Source organism: Trachurus trachurus (assembly GCF_905171665.1).
Source record: "Trachurus trachurus genome assembly, chromosome: 13".
In the NCBI taxonomy this organism is placed as follows: domain Eukaryota; kingdom Metazoa; phylum Chordata; class Actinopteri; order Carangiformes; family Carangidae; genus Trachurus; species Trachurus trachurus.
The window spans coordinates 28,187,080-28,208,671 of record NC_139892.1 but is presented as its reverse complement, the minus strand read 5'-3'; the positions used below and the strand labels follow the sequence as shown (position 1 = coordinate 28,208,671).

General features: G+C 45.7%; 1 protein-coding gene across 1 annotated transcript in view; it reads right to left on the bottom strand.

Moving 5' to 3' along the window:
- robo2 (roundabout, axon guidance receptor, homolog 2) overlaps positions 1-20,473 on the bottom strand; it is a gene marked incomplete at its 5' end in the record, with an annotated part of 156,892 nt that extends 136,419 nt beyond the window's left edge. Inside the window, 2 exons of the mRNA XM_083984825.1 lie at positions 7,186-7,512; positions 20,419-20,473. Of these exons, the coding sequence (XP_083840951.1) occupies positions 7,186-7,512; positions 20,419-20,473 (382 nt within the window). The remainder of the gene's footprint in view (positions 1-7,185; positions 7,513-20,418) is intronic.
- Positions 20,474-21,592: the final 1,119 nt, after the last annotated feature.

Genomic DNA, 21,592 nt, shown 5'->3' with positions numbered 1-21,592 from the left:
CATGTCTCCTCTGCTCCCGCAGGCCTGCTTTCAGGAGGAACCGTCCTCTGTGTTTGCACAACTAGAAAAACAGCCAGAAAAGCCATTTACCTTAAACATTTTTTTTGTGTGCATTTGTGTGCATTTTTGTGCTTGTGTAACCGCGGACGCGTACTTGTGTGCAAGTGTGCTCGACATCCTCCGACAAGACATATCCATCAGAGTGCCGGTGTACAGTGTGACAGTCCTAACCCAAAATAAACAGCCTGAATCGTGGGCCTGGCTGAGACATGACCCTTTCATAAGATCAATCCCCACAAGCAGCAATGTGCACCCTGGTGTTGCGCAAAAAGGCACATACGCGTGTGAATGAATGTGGTGTTCACGGGCGTGAGAACGTCACCAAGGAAACAGTGGGCATTGGAACCCGGGAACATTGAACATCGGCAGAGAAATAACACACCATTCCACACACCAGAGGGTGAATCAATTTCAGCGACATTCGATTCTAACCCATATCAACTAGCGCCTGAACTTCAGCCCTCCACCCTGTCACCTCCTCCCCACCTCCATATGATGGATTACCATCTCTGGCAGTCTGGCAGAGAGAGAGAGAGAGAGAGAGAGAGAGAGAGGAAGGTGGGTGGGTGGGGGAGGTCAGTCACAACAGGGACACATTCATCGGACGGGAGTGCTGGGTTAAGGAATTATGGTTTGACAGAGATCTAGGGTGGATAGAAGAGGGCAAAGAGTTCTCCAAGGGTCAGAGGATCCAATCCCGGCTGGACTCAATGGCAAGCCACCCTCAGAAAGCAGCCGTCTACAGGGATTTCACTCAGGGTCACATTTTTCCATTAATATTATTATCACTCACTTGTCCCCTTCACCCACTTGTCAGCAAATAGAGTGGTATCAGACACAGTCATCTAAATGCTGGCTAACGGCACACCTGTGCAACCGTTTCACAGAGGATTAGAGTCGTACACCCCATGTGTTAAGGTTATCTTCACACAGGCTGAAAAACTATATTTTGATGATCATCTGAAAACTACACAGGGCCTGAATAAATTGCAACCATGAGTCAATATGAAAACAGAAATCAAAGCACGATCTACCCATGAAAGCCGGAGCATCTAACCCCGTCTGTGTTTTAGAGCTGATCAATAATCAGCCTGCAGACGGATTTCAATAATTTACTACTTAGTCTCTCTTCCAAAGTGTCAGATGAGAGGAAAAGAAGCATCAAGGCAGGGCACGATTTGTTTTATACCAGCTTCTTGTCTGGAGGTGTTCAGTCTGTATAAAAGCTGCTGCCGAGTTTGTACAATTTACAAGCGCAATGCTGATTCACAGGCGTTTGCTTCAGTCAGTGCAGAACGAGCACCCAGCAGTTTCGAACGCGGTGTGTGATGAGACGCTTGGGGTACAGGGGGGTGCAAGGAGAATGAGGAGAGAGGTGGCGAAAAAACACAGGCAGGCAGGAGAGACAAAGCAATAGACCTGCATTGTCAGAGTGGAGAGGCCCATCAATAACAGTGTCACTATAAAGAGAGAAAGAGCGAGAGTGTGAAGGAGCGACAGTAGGGTGTATAAAAGAAACACAACAAAACCCAGTGCGACGGGTGCTTAATCTTGCCGGGCACTAATGGGCGTGAGAAGCGGCTGCCTCAGCGTTCTTTGCTTGACGGCTCACTCCTCTTCTGACGGGGGCCGTGGCATCCATGACGGAGCGCCACACACTTGTTTAATCCAGTTTATACACTCGAAGGTGCCACGGTGGTGGAAGTAGAGAGGTGAGGAGTGTGTGTGTGTGTGTGTGTGTGTATATCAGAGGCTGAGAGAGATGGTCAAACGTCCTCACAAACGTGGATCTCATTAAGTGGCCCATCTCTCCCTGTACCTCCTCACCACACTCTCCATCTCTGTCCTCAGCGCCGGCTGCACTACCCCATTACCGCTGTCATTCTTCAGCACACAGTCCAGGTGCGCTATATTTCCCATCTTCAGCATTTCCCTCACTTTCCCCTGAAGGTAAGAAGGCAATGCAGACAGTCTATTTCCCATGGTGGAGTTGGGGAGGTCAGAGCTGGGACATAAGGCCCACTGAGGGTAGTAAAAAGTGCAGTCTCAGGACGAATTGCATGCCTGTGTGTGTGTGTGTGACAGTGAAAGGTCAGAGTGCTGGTGTTGACTACTGCATGTTCCTATGATTTATCTTCCTGGGAGAGTTTATTTTCCAAATTCGTGTTTCATTTCTGCAGGTCAGTCTCTTTCATGTATCGCCCAGGAGTCAGGTTGTGGTGGGAACTTCTCATTTACAGTCACCGTCTGCGGCTGATAAATGATATAAAAGCAATCTGCATGGTGCTGCATGAGGCTGGAGAGACCTCTGTGTGTGTGCGCGCGTGTGTGTGTGTGTGAGCGGAACACTGTGTGAGTAAATCCCAATAGATAACAACACCTCTTTACAGAGGTCAGCAAACTCCAGCTCCACAGACACAGAGCTGACACATTTAATCAGGGATTTTTACTTTCACAGTTTATCGGGGGAAGATATTTCTCACACCCCTGCCTGCTCTCACCGTCTTTCTTATCACAGAGTAACATTCCCGCCTTTTCTGCATCTGTGCTTTTTGCTTTTCATCTGTCACATCACTGCTTTTTTTCTGCTCTTGCTCACCTCCAGTGAGAAATATCAATTAAACTGCAGAATAACAATCAAAATGTCATTAATTTCTTTAAAGATTTATATGTATTTTATATGTGCGCCCCATGAGCCAATCAAATGTCTTGAACATTTTTTTTTTTTTACCCAATTGCTACAAAACAACAACAAAAAATGTAGTTGTTTCAGACTGTTCCTCAGGTCTTTGTCCTATGCATCCCATCACATAAAGAAACAGACACATCAAGATGTTCCGGGACAGTAAAACATATTTACGGTAAATACAAATTAGAGACTGCTAAGTTTTGGTGTTTTCCCTTGGAGTGCAGCATGCATCACTAATACGCTGTAATGGCTACATTGTTGCTGCTTCCTTCATTACCCTTCATTATTTCTCAAGGACTTCTGCGCAGATTAGACCACGGCCTACCGGGGTTTATAGGAGCGCGAGGGCAGGTGTTTGTGTAGCCTACGTGTGCGCCGCCGGTGTGTTGTTTGTGTGCACTCGTCACTCCATTTTCTCATCTCTGAAATGGAATAATGAGTCCAGATGAGCTTGTGAAAGGCTCGGCAGCACAGCTCAGCCCGACTCCCCACCTGGCCTGCTCCTCCTGGCCAGTCCCTTTATTAGCTTCCCCTCATGCTGGACACAACACGAACAGCTTGGTACCCTCCTCCTCTCTTCAGCACTCACACCTCTCCCAACTCTATTTTCCTGCTAATTACCTTGTTGTACGAGCACCAAATGCTACCTAACGATTCACTTAATTGCAGAAGCGGTACATTAGATGATATCAAAGGACCTTTTTAACAGTCATCCAATCCCATTCCAAGTGGCATTTAGTACCAACCCAAGACATCTGTTTAATTTCTCCGTCATTTGCATTTTTAAAGGTTACAAACGAAGGAGTAAAGGATACAGATATAAACCTCAAGGTTCTTCAGGTGTCTTCGTTCCTCTGCCATGCGCACACATGTAACACACATACATGTCAGATGGCCTGCATCGCATTTGACACGCGATTTAAAGTGCAACTGTCCACCCCGCACGTTGGTATCTGGAGCACTGCGTACGCATGCTACCCATCCACCTGAAAAGATGGGCTAATTAACATTTTCCTGAGGAGCCTATCGCCCCAGGTGTGCCTTGTCACACTTACATATACATAGATATCCGCAGTGCTAGCAATTTATTCGGCAGCGGTGGCTGCAGCTAGCTTCTCTGACACAGGCTTCACAATGATTTATGAACCTGCTCATTGACCTAGTTTATTCTGAAAAGAGAAAAGGGGGCACATCCCCTCTTATATGCAGCACATCCATCCCATAACTGGCCCCGCAGTCAGTTTTGGAGTGCACTGGGAGGAGGAATAAGATTACAAGGAAGGCGGCTCAGATACCCTCTAGGCAGTTTGTTTACAAGTTTTGTGTCTCCTGAAGAAAAAGGGACAGTGAACAACAAAAGCTCGGATTAAATATCTTCCAAATGCAGCAAAGTGAAGTCGGGGGCATTATCCTCACACTCTGCACAGGCATGACTTAAACAATGTAAGGCAGTTCATGCTCTTGTCCATCCACATGCGTGTTCAGCAGCTAATACTTAAAGGAGACATGGTTGGAGCACTGACCGTAGCAGAGGCAGTCTGTAGAAGTCCCCCCCCCAAAAAAAATCTGGCCCACATTAATAATGCAGAGGCACCTCTAAAAGAGGCCTCTTCCCCCTCTTCCTCTGCACTCCACCTTTCCTCCTCCCGCAGAGACAGTGGTGAGAGCTGCCCAGCTGGACGTCCTGCATGCAGCAGCGCCACTCTGCTCTGTGGACACTGAGTTCAATCTGTTTCAGAGCCGCAATTCAATTATCCCACCAGGGTCCTGCTCAACCACTCGTGAACGGAAGGAGGCAAAGGTGTGTTCAATACGAGGGAGGGAGAGAGGGAGGTAGAAGACGAGTCTGCGTGTGTGTGTGTGTGTGTGGGGGGGGGGGGGGGGGGGGGGGGGGGGGGGTTGAGACATATCATAAACACAAACCCAGTCTAACAGGGATATAGATTTAAATGCTTCTTCTTCTTGTGCGATTAGCTTTGGTATTACAATCACCAGACGGATGTCAGGCCCTGATAAAGCTAATCACTACGGTAAGCCAATGCAGCAGGATTTAGCACCCCACCTCTTTCTGCCCCCAAAGCCCCCCTGAAGACCTGGCTGAAAGAGAAAGCTGAGAAAACCCAGGGCCCAACAATCCAGGCATGGAGCGCTGCCCTCTCTCTGCTGTTTGGGGTCTGTTATTGGCTAATTTCAATGAAAACAAAAATAAACAAAGAGAGCACACTGTTTTTGTATTTTACAAATAAAGGAAGCTTGATTTTTTAAACTGTTACCACTGCACATTTACAAGACTAACAAGTCTAATACTACTGTTTATATAAGACAGTTAGAGAGAGGGAGCGCTAGGGCAAAACAACTGAGCTAAGTTACACAAGTGCTGCACTGATTGTGTCCATTTTTGGTGCCTTTCATCATATCTTATTCATGTTTCCATCTTCTGCTCATTTTTTCCATTCACTGTAAAACGCTTCTATCGGCTTCGATATGCTCATGCTAGAATAGTGGATATCAAAAGTGATGGCACTTTAATGAAACTCCATTGCACTTCATACTAAAGCGACATAGTAACTGTTTCTGCTGAACTGCACTTGATCCTCCGGCACTACGCCTACACTTCATCTCAATCAAGTGTCCTTGCTCAGGTCAGGTCAGGTCAATATGAGAAAAACTGTGTGAGATGGTGTGGTGCCAATACTGGTTTACCTATAGAAGTGCATGATGTGACATCATTAGATGGACAGTTAAATGGAAATGTGGAGCTGGTCTTGGTTAAGGGTTACGTTGGGAGTGGTTGGCTGTGTTATTCTGTGCTGGTGTAGAAGAAGTTAAATGCCAAGATGTCAAAAAGCCGTTTCCTCTCCTTTAAGAAAAAAAAACTTACAAGTGAGAAAAAATGCTAAGGTACACATTTTAAGATATTTGCTCACAGCAAGATTTGGGTGTTTGTGTATTTACTTGGCCAGTACAGTGATAGTGATGTGTCATCATCACTAAACCTGAATCAAATCTTTTTGCCTAAGTGGAAGCCGAGGGTGGGGTGGGCCTATTTTGCAGCTCAACTGATAAAAATGTACAGCTTTGTGTTATTGTTTGTGGCCCAAGGCTTTAAACTCTATTCCCTCTATCTCAAACCCAGCATCACTGGTAATATCCATCATATGTGTGTTCTTATTTCTTCACCTTGCTGGCTCTTCCTTATCCCCTCGACTCCCGGCCTCCTGACCTCTCACCTATTACCTTTAAGCCACTCTATAGTCAATACCTCTGTATTCAAACCCCTCTGCTGCGCAACCTGAATTACACGAGAGAGAGAAACACAAAAAAGAAAGGCTAAGAAACGGTGTGAGAGGGGAAAAATAAAATAATCGTGAGACTTCATCAATTTTTCATGAATTTTCATTTAGGCTGGGGGAGCCCTCTTACAGCGATCGATAGATCAAGCTGCTGTCACGCAGTTAGCACCTGGGGGCAGCTGGAAGGCCCTCGGGAGGGCAGGGGACTGGATCGGATGCAGAGACCAAGCCCCTCCTCCTCCTCCTCCTCCTCCTCCTCCTCCACCAACACACACGGCCCATTTCCCAATCACAAGACCCATCCTACTACCACTGTAGTCATCTGAGCAACACAATAGCACATCATATTCATTATATTCATACACTTTGGTCTTCAGTGCTCAAATCACACAGACCAAGTGGATCATCCAAAGTTAAGTGCACACCACTAAAAACCATGTTATACTTCGTCTGAAACACATGGCTATACAACTACAAGTAGCGCCAGTTAAAACAACAGAAGGACATGAAGACTTTCCACTCCACCTCATGGGCAGTTTGAGGTCTGGGAGCCGCTCTGTGGGAAGACCAGCCTGAGCCCCCCCCCCGGGGGAAGTCTCATCTTCAAAGGTAATTCGACCCACAGCTCAGGTTCTGCCCGTCATAGCTCACCAACACTGTCCAGGAGGCCTGTGTCAAATGTCCATCAGGACTTTGATCTGTGCCTGTCGTCCCACCCCCACCCACCTGTGGGAGACCCATCTGCCACGCCATCATGCCCCTCTCATACAGTCTCATGGTAGCTTCGCATCCAACTCAGAGGTGTAGCGACAAATACAATAAAACCTTAATTTACACACACATCAAGATGGCAGTCCACTGTCCATAGCACACCGAGAGTAAATTGAAAGTCTAAGAATAGTGTTATCATCACCACCTCAAATCAAATGTTGATTTGTGTGTGTTATTTCCTCCACAACATTTACCATTATGTACTGAGGGAAACATTGATTATACATAGTCTTTGCATACATAAAACATCAATGTAAATCCAGTCTTCTTCATTTCTCCACTTTGTTGTATTGATCAGATTGTATTGACTCTATATTTTAACATCTGGAGGTAAATGAGGAAGAAGAAAGAGGGGACAAAGTCCTGACTCACATGCTACTTCCAAAGATGCGTTGCGGCTGACAGCTTCTCCCAGGTAGTTCCGGGCAACGCAGACATAGGCTCCCTCATCTGGCTTGCTCCGTCGTCCATGAACGACGCGCAGGAAGAAAAGCGAGCCGGTGGGCAGCAGCATGCGGTGAGAACGTGGGTCATCTTTGTCGGTTTCCACCCGCTCTCCATCCTTGTACCACTCCACTGTCGGGGTTGGCCGTCCCTCTGCTTTACAGTTGAGAGTGCCAGGCTCCCCTTTGGATACTATCAGGTCAGAGGGGTGCTCCACAATCCGGGGTGGGGAGTCCTCCTGGCGCAGACGGGATCCTGGAGGGAAAAAGAAGAGATGCAATTAATCATACAGTAGAAGAACAGCACTGAGACTCGCGGGCTGGTTTCTCTTGGATGTTTTCATCAAACATGCTTTCAAAAGCCTCTTCCATGAACACGACTTCCAACAGGAAAATTGGAAGCTAGTGGTTAAATAAATAAACACAACTAATAGCCACAGATTAAATAAACCACTTAGCTTGGAAGGACATCAAGATCCCACAGAGGGAGCTACAGGATTTGGCCCAGACACAGTTGTATAAAAATTCAGTATGGAATAACTTATTAAAAAATGAAATAAATAGTAACCATTGGTAAGGAATAGACTCATATTTGTGCAGATTCTTAAGCCCCTTCAGGCAAATTTGTGACACTGAGCTTTAAAAATATAATACATTTGACTTGACTTCAATGTTTAAAAAAAAAAAAAAAAAACAGGCCAAGGAGAAAAATTAACTACGACTTCTTCACTTCAAAGTCTCCTCTTGTCTAACGATGTGCATGCCTCCGAGGAAAACTGCTGTCCAAAATATATGTTGATTATCTGCTCTCTGTGCATATTTGACCTGATTTACAAACACAGCCACAAACCACTGAGCAGCGTCTTTGTGTACGAGTATGTCGGTAAAGCTAACATTGTGTTCTTTGAAGGAAGAAAATATCATCTTAATGGTCTGCATTAATACAGTAGCGGTGCCTATGGAAATGAGGCAATGGAAAATGCAGCAACCAAAACAGCTGGAATAAACCACTACAAAGAACCAGCAAACCGAATCAAATTTGATTAACTTCAAAGTTTTCACCTGCAGACTACAACTAACGTCCATTCAAAAACAGGTGCTGAGGACAAAGACAGTTAGGTTTTTTTCTCTGTCTCCACAACCTGCACCCGTTGGAAGATGGATTGAACACTCAAACTAATGGTTGTCTTGGGTTAGAAGCATGTAAAGGACATATATTGAGTCCTTTAATCACCATATCAGGCTAGTCAAAAAGCAGCCATCTGCTCCTCTCAACCCTATATACAAGGGCTTGTGGGTAATTGGACCCATGGGTGAACAGTGAATGGAGGCATACAGTCGGTGTACATGTGAAGTATACACACGCACACCCAAATCATATATTTGACTTTCATTGGGGTGCAAACACATAAAAACTACGGGGCCTACTGTTGTAGCAGTAGTAGTGTGATGTGAATATGAATGCCGGGGTCCAGACTCATGTCAAATGCTAATCCCCCCGTGGCTGAAAACCCTGGCCCGCTTCTTTTCATTAGGGCTTGCAGTGGGTGAGCTCTGGGGGTCTGGCAGCTAAGATAATGCTCCCCAAGTCAGAGTGCTTGCTCTGTGTGTCTGTGACCAAGTCTTAACCATGCAGATAAGATGCTGTAAGCCACACACACATTTACATCACAGAGGCCATGGGAAACCATGCTGCAATCAAAGAGTTTGATCCAGCATCTGCCAATCAAAGACACAATAAAGGGAATGGAAAATACGGCAAACTTTTCTTTTCCAACAGCCGTCTCTTTATACTCCTTTTTTCATTTGAACCATGTTCAATATGCATCAATAACTCTGATTCAGTTGTTAACCAGTCAGTGTTGTATGAAGTCGAGCTCTTTGTCTTAAAATTAGCTGCTGCAGGTGTGTATGTGATTGAGCTGAGTTGATGACTGTGCCCTTCCCCGGGGCAGTGCGGTGGGGTAATAGCAACGATGTCTGGTGTACAGAGGAGCAGTGTACCACGTAGGCCTTTTGTGCTTATGTAAGGGCTAATTTCAACATGGAGTGAAGGCAAAATAGTGGTGGTTCCAGTTCTTTGTTTGACTGGGTTTGCACATGTTCCACCAGTCCTCATATCTGAGTCTCCCGAGGGGGGAACTGGGACAAGCTGCACCCGATCTTTTCTGTCCAAAAGTCTGCGGGCAAAAGGACAGGCCTAGGTAGAAAAACACTGATCAGCACAAAATACACTTCAAAGACTCTGAGGGAAGTGAATGTGTGTCCACAAGGTCTCTCTCTCTCTCACACACACACACAGCTTCATGCAAACACATGCATTTACTGTGTTAATGTGCACTAGTCCACTATTTGCCTTAACAGGGATCAGACATCAGACAGTGGCATATTGACCCCTGAACAGGAGGTAGTCTGTTCTCTCTTCTTCCTAATTTGGGCTAATTCCCTCCATTTCCCTCTCATTGATTACTCATCAGGACTAGTGTCTTGCTCTTAGTGGGGGCCACAGTGAGTGGGTTGTAGTGGGGGGTGGGGGCAGATATCGTGCTCCTACAGCGCATGATCTAACCTCATTGGCATTATGTGGAAAACTGAAGATGGTGCAACAACAAGCCAGGTTGCCACTGGCTTGTTTCCGCCCTATCTCTGTCACCACTGGTAGGTAACCGTAACCTAGCTGGGAGCCATTTTCCCTGTCAGAGCAGGGGCAGAGAGACAAGTTTGTATTCTGGCAGTTAGTGGCTTAATAAATGAAGCAGTAATTAACACCGTGACATTGATAAATGGAGGGCAAGATAAAGGACAGACATGAAGACCCCCATCTCCCTCGGATGGAGTGTCAAATGCACATTTATTCTTATCTCCCTGGAGCATCTGTTTCCCCCCATAATCCACAGGCCCTGCAGTGGATTTCCACTAAGGCCAGTGCGCATGCACAACAACCGAACTGCGGTGACTCCATTCGATTTTTATCAGTCTAATTTCTTTAAATCCAATTTGTATTCCAATCTACTGCCTTCTAATCACTTAAACCTTGAGTCTCCATCTGCTCTCCTCTTTCCTGTGGAAATGAACGCAGCAGATGCCTCTACAATTGGCCTTTCACTGCCAGGAAAAGTCGAGCTGGGTGCACAGAGGGCCAGATGTGACTGGTCAGTGTCCTTCCTGAGTGAAGGTAGTCAGGTGTAAAGGTAGCAAAGGTTAAAAGACACATCCTTATATGCCATGCCATAGGTTTTAAAAGAGGTCCATCAATCTTGAGACAGGATAATATCAGCATGTACAGCCAATTGTTTCACTTTCAAAAACTGAAATGTTTCAACTTCCATGTGTGTATCTTTTTTATGTGGGTCCCATTCAGCCCGGGAGCCCAAACTGTGGTTGTGTCCACCAAATAAAAAAAATTTCATGTACATGTCCACCACCCGGCCATCAGACTAAGCTTCTCACAGAAGTGAAAGTCAATTTGCAGCTTCCTATTGGGCCCCCTTTCTCACTCTCTTTACGGTAAATGGGCTTTCTGTTGCCCTTTTAATGCGATCATTGGTGCTGTGCAATCAAGTGCTCTCTGAGCTGAGGCGAGTGCACTTCACTGGGTCTCAGGGCACACGCTCCAATCAAAAATCCTGTGTTTCCCCCCCGTCTGCAATAACACCACCATTACTTTTTCACCACTGCTGTGCAGTCATCCACTCCTGGAGGAAAGCAGCAACCAGAGAACAAACAAACAAGCGCACAGACAGAGAATGAAATCAGAGAGGGATCAGTGAAGCAGAAGCAGAATCTCTTCTGCCTTTTCTTCCAGGCTACTTATGTCAGCTTCACTGCAATCGGATACAATTTTGCAATCCAAGAAATGTGCAGTTTAGAGCATGCTTTCTCCCTCTTTTGTTTTTTTGTTTTTATCCCATATTCTGAACAATACATTTCATTTCACATTTACCAATGGAATGAAACTGAAGGTGTATAAATTGTTTAACATACTTAAACATGTTGGTTAAAACCAGGATAAAATCACCATCCGGTCGGTATTCATTCTCCCTCATGCGCCACTGACACTGACCACACACATAGAAGAGGTCTTTTCTATTATCTTTGTCACATATTTATTCATGTGTGCAACAGAAGGTCAGGCCTTTGATGATCTTATTGTAATTATTTTTATTAGCTCCCCAGAGAAATTCTAGCCCACCAACCGAATCAATACCACACCAGTCCCAGCACAGCCTCACAGCAGCATAAAAGGAAAGGCTCCCCAAAGAGACATTAGTTATTCGGCCAACAGACATGTGCGCTGAACGCAGGTAACCAACGGCAACCTCGGATGAAGGCAAAAAAGTTCTAGCCAGTGAGGCTCCGCAAAACATCAAACATGAAAAAAAAATGCGGTTCAGGCCAAGTAACACTGTTATGTGGAGTCTGTAATGGTGGAGGCATTTCAAGCAGAAAGTGCTGAAACACACCAAGCTGAGTGAATGTAAAGTTGTACAAAAAAAAAAGAAAACTTCAAAGAAATTTCAGAGGGAATGAATTATGCATAAGATCTATGTTGTCCATTCTTAAATATATTCTCTCCCTGCCTCCCACTTCTCATCAACCTCCCACTCTGTCTCCTTCTTTCTATATATCTCTACCTCTCCTTCCCGATATCTCTCTGTCTACTTCACTTGCTCCCTGTCCTGTTACATCCTACCCTCGCTGCGAGGGTGACGGAGTCATATCCATCATGTCATCAGAGGGGAAATGTGAGAGAGCAGCAGGGGGAAACTGGGGGTAGCGGTGGAATGATGTTACTGGTCGTCCGCGCCTCTGCACTGGCCTGCCATGACACTCGCAAGCAGCCCCGCTCTGCACCCGAGATTCATCTTCTTTACGGCGAGCTGTCAGCAGACCCCCCGATACCAGACGCATGGCTCATCTCGGTGAGGTGTCAGTAAAGACAGCCTGCTGCTGTACTCTGCTGGAGTCTATCCCAGCCCACTTCACAAAGCCAGCCACTGGATACGGCCTGGAATACGCGGCAAAAAAAAAAAATCCTCACGGTGGAGACGCGCAAAGTGAAATGAAGGGTGCTCACAGGTGCAGAGCAGATTCTTCCGCTTCATCTTCTGGTGCGAGGGAGGGAGGGAGGGAGGGAGGGAGTTTGAGCTAGCTAACTAGCAGACTCACATGATAGGCTCTGTTCCGTTTCAGTGCTCTGCATACTGCCCCCCCACCCCTCCGTCCCCCTCCGCTCCCTCCCTTCTCTTGCTAAGATCTATACTCTGAAAGCAAACACAAGGGTAATTCTAGGAGCTGCTTTCAACCTCTCGCTGCCTGCATCCATGCTTGCCTCCAACAAATATCAGATAGAATTCCACCCTGGGTGTATTTTAGGCACTGCCGTGATGGGGTCGTATTGACTCTGCATCTGTGTATTTGCCCTCTCTCCCCCCATGTACTTGGAATATATAAATAGATAACTGTGGGAAACAGAATATCTGATTTTGCTGGAAAAAGGGCTGATTCACGTAGCTTTCATTTCAGCCTTGTTTCCACCTTGTTTTTTTTTTATGCAGACTAAACTCATTCTCACTCTTCATGCTACTATCAGTTGCAATGAACAGAGCGGCTGATGTTATCTCTTTTTCAGCAGATGGTCCGCCTCAGAAGAGCACAAATTGCTGACTTGAAACACAAGACAAAAGGGGGGGAAAGGAGGGAGGACATAAGAACAGTTTAGGCCTGTTGATGATGAAGTGTTATGTGTTGATAAGGCGGGGGGGGGGGGGGGGGGGGGGGGGTTCTCTCTATAAATAGCTGAAGAGTATAAGTAGTACCGCACTAGCTCTGTGAGACTGTCAGGCCACTGGTGGGGACACTAAACTGTGTGATGCAGATGAAATGATTTCCGATGCCACGGCCACTCATGCATGTAGCTCGCCGCACCTTTCTTTATCCCTCTCTCTCTTTCCCGGCAGAATCCCTCTGATCAGGATGTGCTCGGCCATTTGCTCTCCTGCCTCTGCTTTGCACTGTGGCTGCAGCCTTGATTTTTTTTTAAAGATGTTGCGCTTGTACATGTTAAGTGAACGTTTCGGATGAAAATTAAAGTGATGACTTGAATGATTAGTATTGTACTCTCCCCACTCTCAAGAGGAGCCGTTGAGTTTCCTTAATGTCCACTTGCTCCCGTCACACAGTGGTCATCAGCGGGAAAACTCTGATGGTGGACCCATTTTAATCTCTGTAAATGTGCTTTCTAATCTGACAAGCAAGCAGTGGTGTTTGTGTTGATGTATGCGTGTGTGTGTGTGTGTGTGTGTGAAGGTCGACACAACCGGGCTCAAGCATCACCTCACCGATTCCCTACTTTCAACCGTGGGCGACTCTAAACAGTTCCGACTGAGGGGAGAGCAATGAAATGAATGGCATCAATTGATTCTCCCTCAAGCATTGTAATCTCTTTACCTGCATTGCCGAGCTGCCCCTGCAGATTGAAGAGGGAGAAATAAATAAGTCCTTTATTGCTTTGGAAATGAAGGCAAAAAGAGGAGGGGAGGGTGTGGGAGAAGCCCTTCAGGTTGTCTGTGATGCACTGTGTTGAGAGATGAGTGGATAATTGGAGGTGTGCGGTGGGTTTATGACCTGTACTGAACACACTGCGGTGTCTCTGCATGTCAATGAGGGTACAGTCACCACCTCCGGCCGGTCCGGTAGCCGTTAGCCCCGCATGTGAATGTGAGGAATAAGAGCTGAGTGATGGACTCGGAGAGCAGTGCGAGGTAATATAATGGTCCTCATGGCTCTCTGTTTGTGTTTTGTAAAGGTGAAGCATGGCGAGTCAAGATGAGATTTATTAAATTTAGATTCTGCGGGACACTTCATCCGGTCTGGCTTAGGGCTACAGGGTCAGAGGTGCCAGCAATAAGTGGATGAAGGACTCGTTCAATTTACTCTGGCCCATATACCCATGCTAACGCAAAAAAAACAATAGGCTGTGATGGTTATGAATAGTGCTCACAAACACATCCACACACACACTCACTCAATACGTTTCATAATTCTACCACTGCCTGGGTGTTACTGGGCCTCTCAATGACAAATGCCTGTGAGCAGATCTTGAGAAAAAATCATCACCATCCGGGCAGTGGAACTGGGGAGTTCAAAGGTTCAAGGATGCGATTAAGGCTTTTTTTTTTTTCTTTCTCTGTCCACCACAATGGTTGTGACACTAGGCTTGCGCCACGTTCCACACTGAGACTTCAACCGTGCAGCCAGGAGCTATTATATACAGTAAATCAACTCACCCCTGGTCACGGTGGCTCGGTTTACAAAGCAGTGTGGTGCCAGTTTTTTTTTTTTACAGCAGGAAGACGACAAGAGCAGATTCCCACTGCTCTGACGCACAGGCCTTATTACTGATCTAATTCTTGTGCTACTACATTCAAAATGTCTTGATGAGAATGCAATTAAACCAGGCTGCCTGGACTGACTCTTAGCAAATGAAATGTTAGTAACCATAATTTAGCATACTGCAGAATATATTAGCACATAGAATCACTGCTTAGAAGATGCCAAGAATAATGACAGCACATCACATTCATTATATATATATATACATAATGAATGTGATGTGCTGTCATTATTCTTGGTATGTGTATACACTCTGGCAAAATAGCAGCTGTTATACGTAATATTTCCAATTCATAAAAAGGTTCAACAATATCAGCATTGCATGGCTCATATTGGACCAGGGTGGCAGCCAGATGTTTGTAAGGGGAAGGGGAGGATAGAGCCTGAAGACCACCAGGTTAATAGTTTCCACTCTCAAACAGGTTTAGTGAGTGTTTGCGTGCAAACTTTGGGAGTCTGTATTCTCCCACATTCCCGGTAAGTTACAGAGAAATAAAGGTAGCAAGCTGTCATGGCTGGATGATCCACAGACCACGCAGGGGATGGAGATGGTGGAACAAGACACTTATTCAGTGGCTCTACGGCTCTGAGTGGCAATACAGCAGCGGTTGGACTGCTGCTGCGTGTGACGGATGTGTGCTTGAGTGTCGCGCTCTGGCTGTCCATCTTCACACATCTCACACTGAGAGACAGCTCATGCATTTTTATCACCGGGTCTGACCTCATCTCTCCAGACACTGGTGAGACACTCAGCTCAGGTACAACTGTCACACAAACTCTTTGACAGTGAAGAATCAAGAAGGTGTGTTACTGACTGAAAGCACGGGGAGAGAGAGAGAAAACAGGGAGGAAGGAAATGTGGCTGGAAATTGACTAGAAATGCTAGTGTGCTATAAACAGGTAATCCTAATTATAAACAGGGATGTGGATGCATACAGCATATGTCTGTGCCAGATGTTTCCGAAGCTCATGTGCTTTTATGTAGGCTACTTGTTCCTGTTGGAAAAAAAGTACTAGTTCCTACATGTTTGCATGCATGCCAGTATGTATTATTATGTTTTTCCGTGTGTTCTCAATGTGTGTGTGTGTGTGGGTTATGCCCATGAGCATGTATAGTTATGTAGCTGTATGTACGTCTGTGAGTAATTCAACCTTGACTTCCCCCCCTTCCACCTAGAGGTTGCTGGTAGACAGCCAACCAGGGGGAAAAAGTGAGGGCAATGGGATGCAGAGTAATTAGATGCTTCCCAAAACACAACGTTTCAGAACAGCGTGCAACATGAAAACACTGATAAGGTGAACCAGCACAGGCTTGTGTTGTGCTCTCTCCTGACTTCCTGTCTGCATTTTGGCATGCTCTTAAAAAATAATCAAAGTTCTGCCGGAGATGATATTGCTCGTCGCATTCCGCACTGAAACCGAGTAATCTGCCCTACACAGAGGCACTTTGGGTTACAGCCACTTGCTGGATATTTGCTATTGATCAATGAGGGTTCATTCACTATCATCTAATCATCAGGGATTATATAAGAGTATGAGATCAATGTTTTTTTTCTGTCTGTCGTCCTGCCTCAAACTCCTAATCGGCTGTTTGGGAAACACGGGCAGCGAGAGAATAGAGCCAGGATTATATCTGTCTTGGGGCCCAGAGGGGTAAGCACAGGTGTGTATTCTGTAAGTACAGGTGTGTTTGACAGGTGAAGGCCCTGACTGCTTGCTTTACCTCGAAATCATCGGTTCAATTCATCACATCACCCCCGCCCCACCCCCGCATCCCGGCCTCCACACACACACAATCCCACTGTACTGCCACAGCAGGTGTACAACCGTCCCTCTGTGTTTGAATTCCACCCTTATGGACTCTGCCAACGACAGATAGGTGTGCAAAGATGTGTGTGTAGGATAAGACCAAGGAAGTTTGGAAACATAAATCATATAAGGGAATATATAGGTTACATCCTCTGTTGCTACCTGTTGGCATTAAAACCTCCATCTATTCTTTTAATTTCTCATCCCCCTTTGTCTTCTTCTCCCTAGGCAAACGCATCAAGGCATTAGGCCCTTTTTTCTGCTCTGTAAATGTCAGCGGTATGCTTGGCTGATGCTTAATAAAGCAGAGGTAAAACAGGGAGAAGTGGTATTACCTCCCCCTTGCATTCTGCTGGCCTTACAGCAAAAACCAACCATGTGCATTGTCTGACTCTGACATTTTCTCTCCCATTTCTGCACTGTGAAAAAAAGTAAAGGAAAATTAACCAGCATGACCCGAGAATAGAAACAGTTGCGAAATCCGGTTGTTACTGAGTGATCAGAGAGCAGAATTTTCAGACTTCGAGGGGAGTAGAGTTTGCAATACGCAGAGTTCAAAATCTAATCTGCTCTGTCCTAAACGTGTGGAGTGATGGCCGCTGAAACGCGATCCACAGAGTAGCCCGGACTTGGCTGTTAAAATATCATGGGAGTTGACAGGCCCACGTCACTGGTCAAGTAACACTTATCACGCTTGCACACGCAGAGGCACACACACAAACACACGCCGGCCCGCATGAGCTGGTTTCCATTGAACACGTGCTCAATTCTCCCTACTACTTTGTTTCTTTTGTAATTCACTTCCTCTTAAGTCGCGATCACCACCCTCGAGTCCTCTTGTCTTTTTACTCTCCACTCATTTTTGATGTTAATCAGAGAATAAACAGTAGTGCCCCTTTGATGTTGAGGGAAGCGGCTTCCGTGACAGTGATGCGATCGTGGGAGACAGTGGAGCAGAGTTTCCTGTAGATCTCAGATGAAGGTTCATCATTACAGCAGCCCCATTCCAGCAAATGAACCGCAATTACAATAAGACCGCCTAAACGCAGCCAACTCAAGCAGAACAATCACATTTGGGACGAGACATCGCCACGGCTCTTACACAATGACTTCTGCCTGAGTCATCATTCACTTAGACTATTTTAATCTGGGCTTACTTCCCATTATAGGGCAATACTAGACCTCTCCCATTCAATCATGACCATCAACAGAGCTGTTAGTCTCCAGGGTGCTTTGGTAATAAAGCCTCGTCCTCGCTATTTCCCCTTAAAAGACTTGTTGTTCAATTTCTATATTTTTGATTACATTCATTCCATCTTCCCTGTCCCTCTTCCATTGCCTTCAACACACACCCACACACACATATATACACAGACACACTCTAGGTTTGAGTTTCTCTTGACTCAGCATCTGTGACACCACAGGCCTGCTGGCAGATGGAGAAGTGTGCAGTGTAGAGGGCATCAAAGACCTGGCTTTGCCTTCTCCATAGCTTCTTAGAAGGATTTAAGTTGGGCCATATTTCAGCACCTCTCAGGGTGTCACCCGGGATGGACGTGATGTCACCAGCTCCTACATCAGACACAAGCATGCAGGAGATCTCAGAATAGCACGGGGTCAGGAGTACACGTCCACTATGCAAAGCATCTTCTAATCCAGCTTCAAAAGCAGCGCTGCAGAGATAACCAGACAGCTGCTGACCGTTGTGTTCTTGGAAATATCTCCTGCTGCAATCAACTTGATTGTCAAAAAAAAAAAAAAAAGTCTAGGTAACCTAAATTCAGATCCCAAAAACTCTCTCCCAGCCCTGGCAACACCCAACACATAGTCTTTCTCTTCCTCTATTTTGTCTCCATCTCACCTTTTCTCTCCTTGCCCTACACACAAGCAGTATTAATCACAGCACACTAAACAGTGACTGACGCCATTCAAAAGGCTTGGCTTTGTTGGCTATGCTGCCCAGTGAATACAACTCCAGACCTTTTTGTCTGCCTAAGTGGACTCTTAGAGTAAGCTCCTCCCTCTCTAAGGACCCTCAGATTACCTCTGAAAGGGGCTGGGTGATGGGTGAGTTCTGCCATGGGTGGAGGGGGTGGGGGGAGCAAGGAAAAAAGGGTGACAGGCAAAATGATTGGGAAGATTCACTGCTCCTGGGGAGATGTGCACCCTCTCCCTCTGGGCAGCTAGCAATGCCTTCAGCCACTGCTTAGCAACCAGTGGGTTTGGCTGAGCAGAGTGAAAGACACAAAAAAAGGTAAAAGAAAGGAGAAAAGAAAAATATTCAAATCCCACAGACAGGGGACTTGATTTGCTAACTACAGAAGACATGAGGTTTGAACTAGAAAGGCTCAGAACCAAAAACTTGCAGCTGTGAAGAACAAAAACCAGAGTTGACAGGTGAAAGAAAAGAAAAAAATGAGGCCTTGCAGGCTCTTGCATTCAGTCGCAACAAAACCCCAGCACTACATACTGCTAACTTGTACAAACAATACAAAGCAAACATAAATGTGAATCATCCCTCGCAACTGCTGATATAATGTCCCAGTGTGTGACAGGTCAGGAGTATGAGTCCCTGTGCAGGCTTGTGTGTCGATGAAAAGTTGTGTCCAAATCAAAAGCAGCACTAAAAATGAAATCAGACGCATTTTAAACAGGTACTAGATCTTTATCCCTCCCATCATTCCAGCAGTCACAGGTTGGAACCAATCCCAATCACGATTTCTGTCACCTAAGCCCTCCTATTTTAGTGATTGATGCAAGTCATCACATTAACTCAGCAGTTGAGGCTGTTTTAATTCCCCATTAAAGCACGTCTCTTGTAGGCCAAAGCCTTGTAAAATCATAAAAAAAATGCTGATTTAGCAGTCGAGTGGCAGACTGGACATAAAGAGCTGACGCTTTTGGCTGCAGGAATGAAACAGAATCATTTTCATTTGCAATCACCAAGATCACCATTATTAAAGTTTAATCAAACAAATGGGAGTAATAAACTGGGGCACTGCCCCGGCCTGGGTTTAAGCCGGCTTACAGCACAACGCCCAGTTGTAGCACTAAAGCAAAATGACCACAGTGGTTCTATCCACCATACAGTGCAGAGACAGGGAGTATCACAGTAGTATCACATCTGATAAACACCACCCCCAAGCCAGTGAACCTCCTGTCCACAGGTATGAGCTATACTTTCTTTTGTGCTACCTTACTTTGTCTTTCACCCATGTCGCCTTAAAACACTAAAATGTTTGGGATTTGTTTGCCATTTATCCAAAAACCCTGTAACAAGACGCCATCCTCCTCCTCTGGGGGAGAGGTGACCTGTAGCCAGTGCAACAGAACCTGAGAATCACACCCAGAGATCTTGGCTTTGCACTTACTGTAGTGTCACAGAGTAACGGAGGGCAAAAATATTTTCATATTGGTCCTTCCAATGTCATGGTATGCGTATGACTCATGGATATAATACATACATATGTAGGCCAATATAACCACAGGAGCTGTATGACGCTGCTTCTATCTGTTGCATAGAGAGAGAGAGAGAAAAAACGACTCATCTCTGCCCCATTTTTAACCTCCTGAGAGGCGAAAGCTGCAGTGGATGGAAGAGTTGAATTCAATTGCTTTTCCATACATTACTTATAATTTTTCATTCAATAAACTCCGAGAAAACCCCCGAAATTGTGCATTTATGCCCAATTGTAAATCATACTTTCATCAAATCGGTCTAGTTATTAACAGTAACCCCTGAAAACAACTTAATCATTGCAACTTAAATAATTCTATTTAAAAGATTTTTTTTTTTTAACTCAGTGAATTTATCATTTCTTTGACAACAAACATTTAGGAAACTGGTTGCAAACCAACATAGGAGGAGGGAAACCAGTGGCAAAGTCTGAGATATTTTTTGTTTGTTTGTTTTAAATACATTAAGAAGTTTAACTCATCAGTCCGTTCGGCAACTTACCATCAGCTTGAAAATACAGTAATCCACCAACAAGGATGAACGCTAGCGGACCCATACTAGCATATTAAACATCCACGGCGGGCGCGCAAATCCTCGAATTCACTGCAAAAAAAATCAAAATATGTCCAAAATGACAGCCAAGTCTATTCCGTGTGTCTGCGAGTTTGCGGAGAGGTCCTACTCACTGACCAGAGCCAGTTTCAATGTCCACAAACACAGAGGATCCATTTAACAGTTACAGGTCACCCGGAGCTACTCGGGGTGTAAACATCCAGCAAACCTGACCGACCGAACTCCCGGTTCCTCGGGTATTATCCCCGCTTGCCCCCGGAGTTCATCCGCATTCACTGCTGTTCTCCACAAACACGACACTACTGTAGAGGACGAAGCCCACGGAGGCAGACAGAGGAGGAAGTGAAGTCCACAGTCTGGGGAAAACAAACGTATGTAGGCTATGCACTTCTCCGCAGGTCCTCGGTTTCCTTGAGACGCGTCTGTGGCACCTCTTCAAATCTTCAGCGACGTCTCCACAGTTCAACACATGGCTCGACTGATGATACTCCTAACTGCACGCACGGCCGTCAACTCTAACGCATTCCCCAAAAGTTGTTTTTTATTATTTCTTTTTTTTTTTTTTACAAAGGGAACCGGCTCCCAAAAAGACCCATGTGCTTTGCCTAGCCTGCAATATAGCGCTGTAAATGTACAGTCATACTACAAAGTCAGTTCAACATCCCCACTCTTCTTTCTGCCTTCAGGTTTCAACAGCGCTGCCGCTAGGAGCGCACGGTCTATGCGCACCCGGCACAGCCCGCAGCCCATCACACTGAAGCTTGACACACTTGCACACAACACGGGTCGGCAACGGGAGGAGAGGAGAGAAGAGGAGAGGAGAGGAGAGCAGGGGAGCAGACAGTGTGTGGAGAGAGGGAGAGAGGAAGAGGGGAAGGGGAAGTCGAGGGAGAGCTTGGATCTTAGTCCAAATCTGACTAAAGTTATAAAAGCAAACCAAGCTAAAAACCATGTTACTGCGTTTTCTACAAGGGGAAAAAAGAGAAATCCACTGAAGGGAAGAGGGTGGTAAACACACATCAAGTCTTTCTTACAAGCACTTGGATTTTAACTTAAGCACACATCATTTACAGCCTTTCATAAAAAATAACAGTAACAGCAA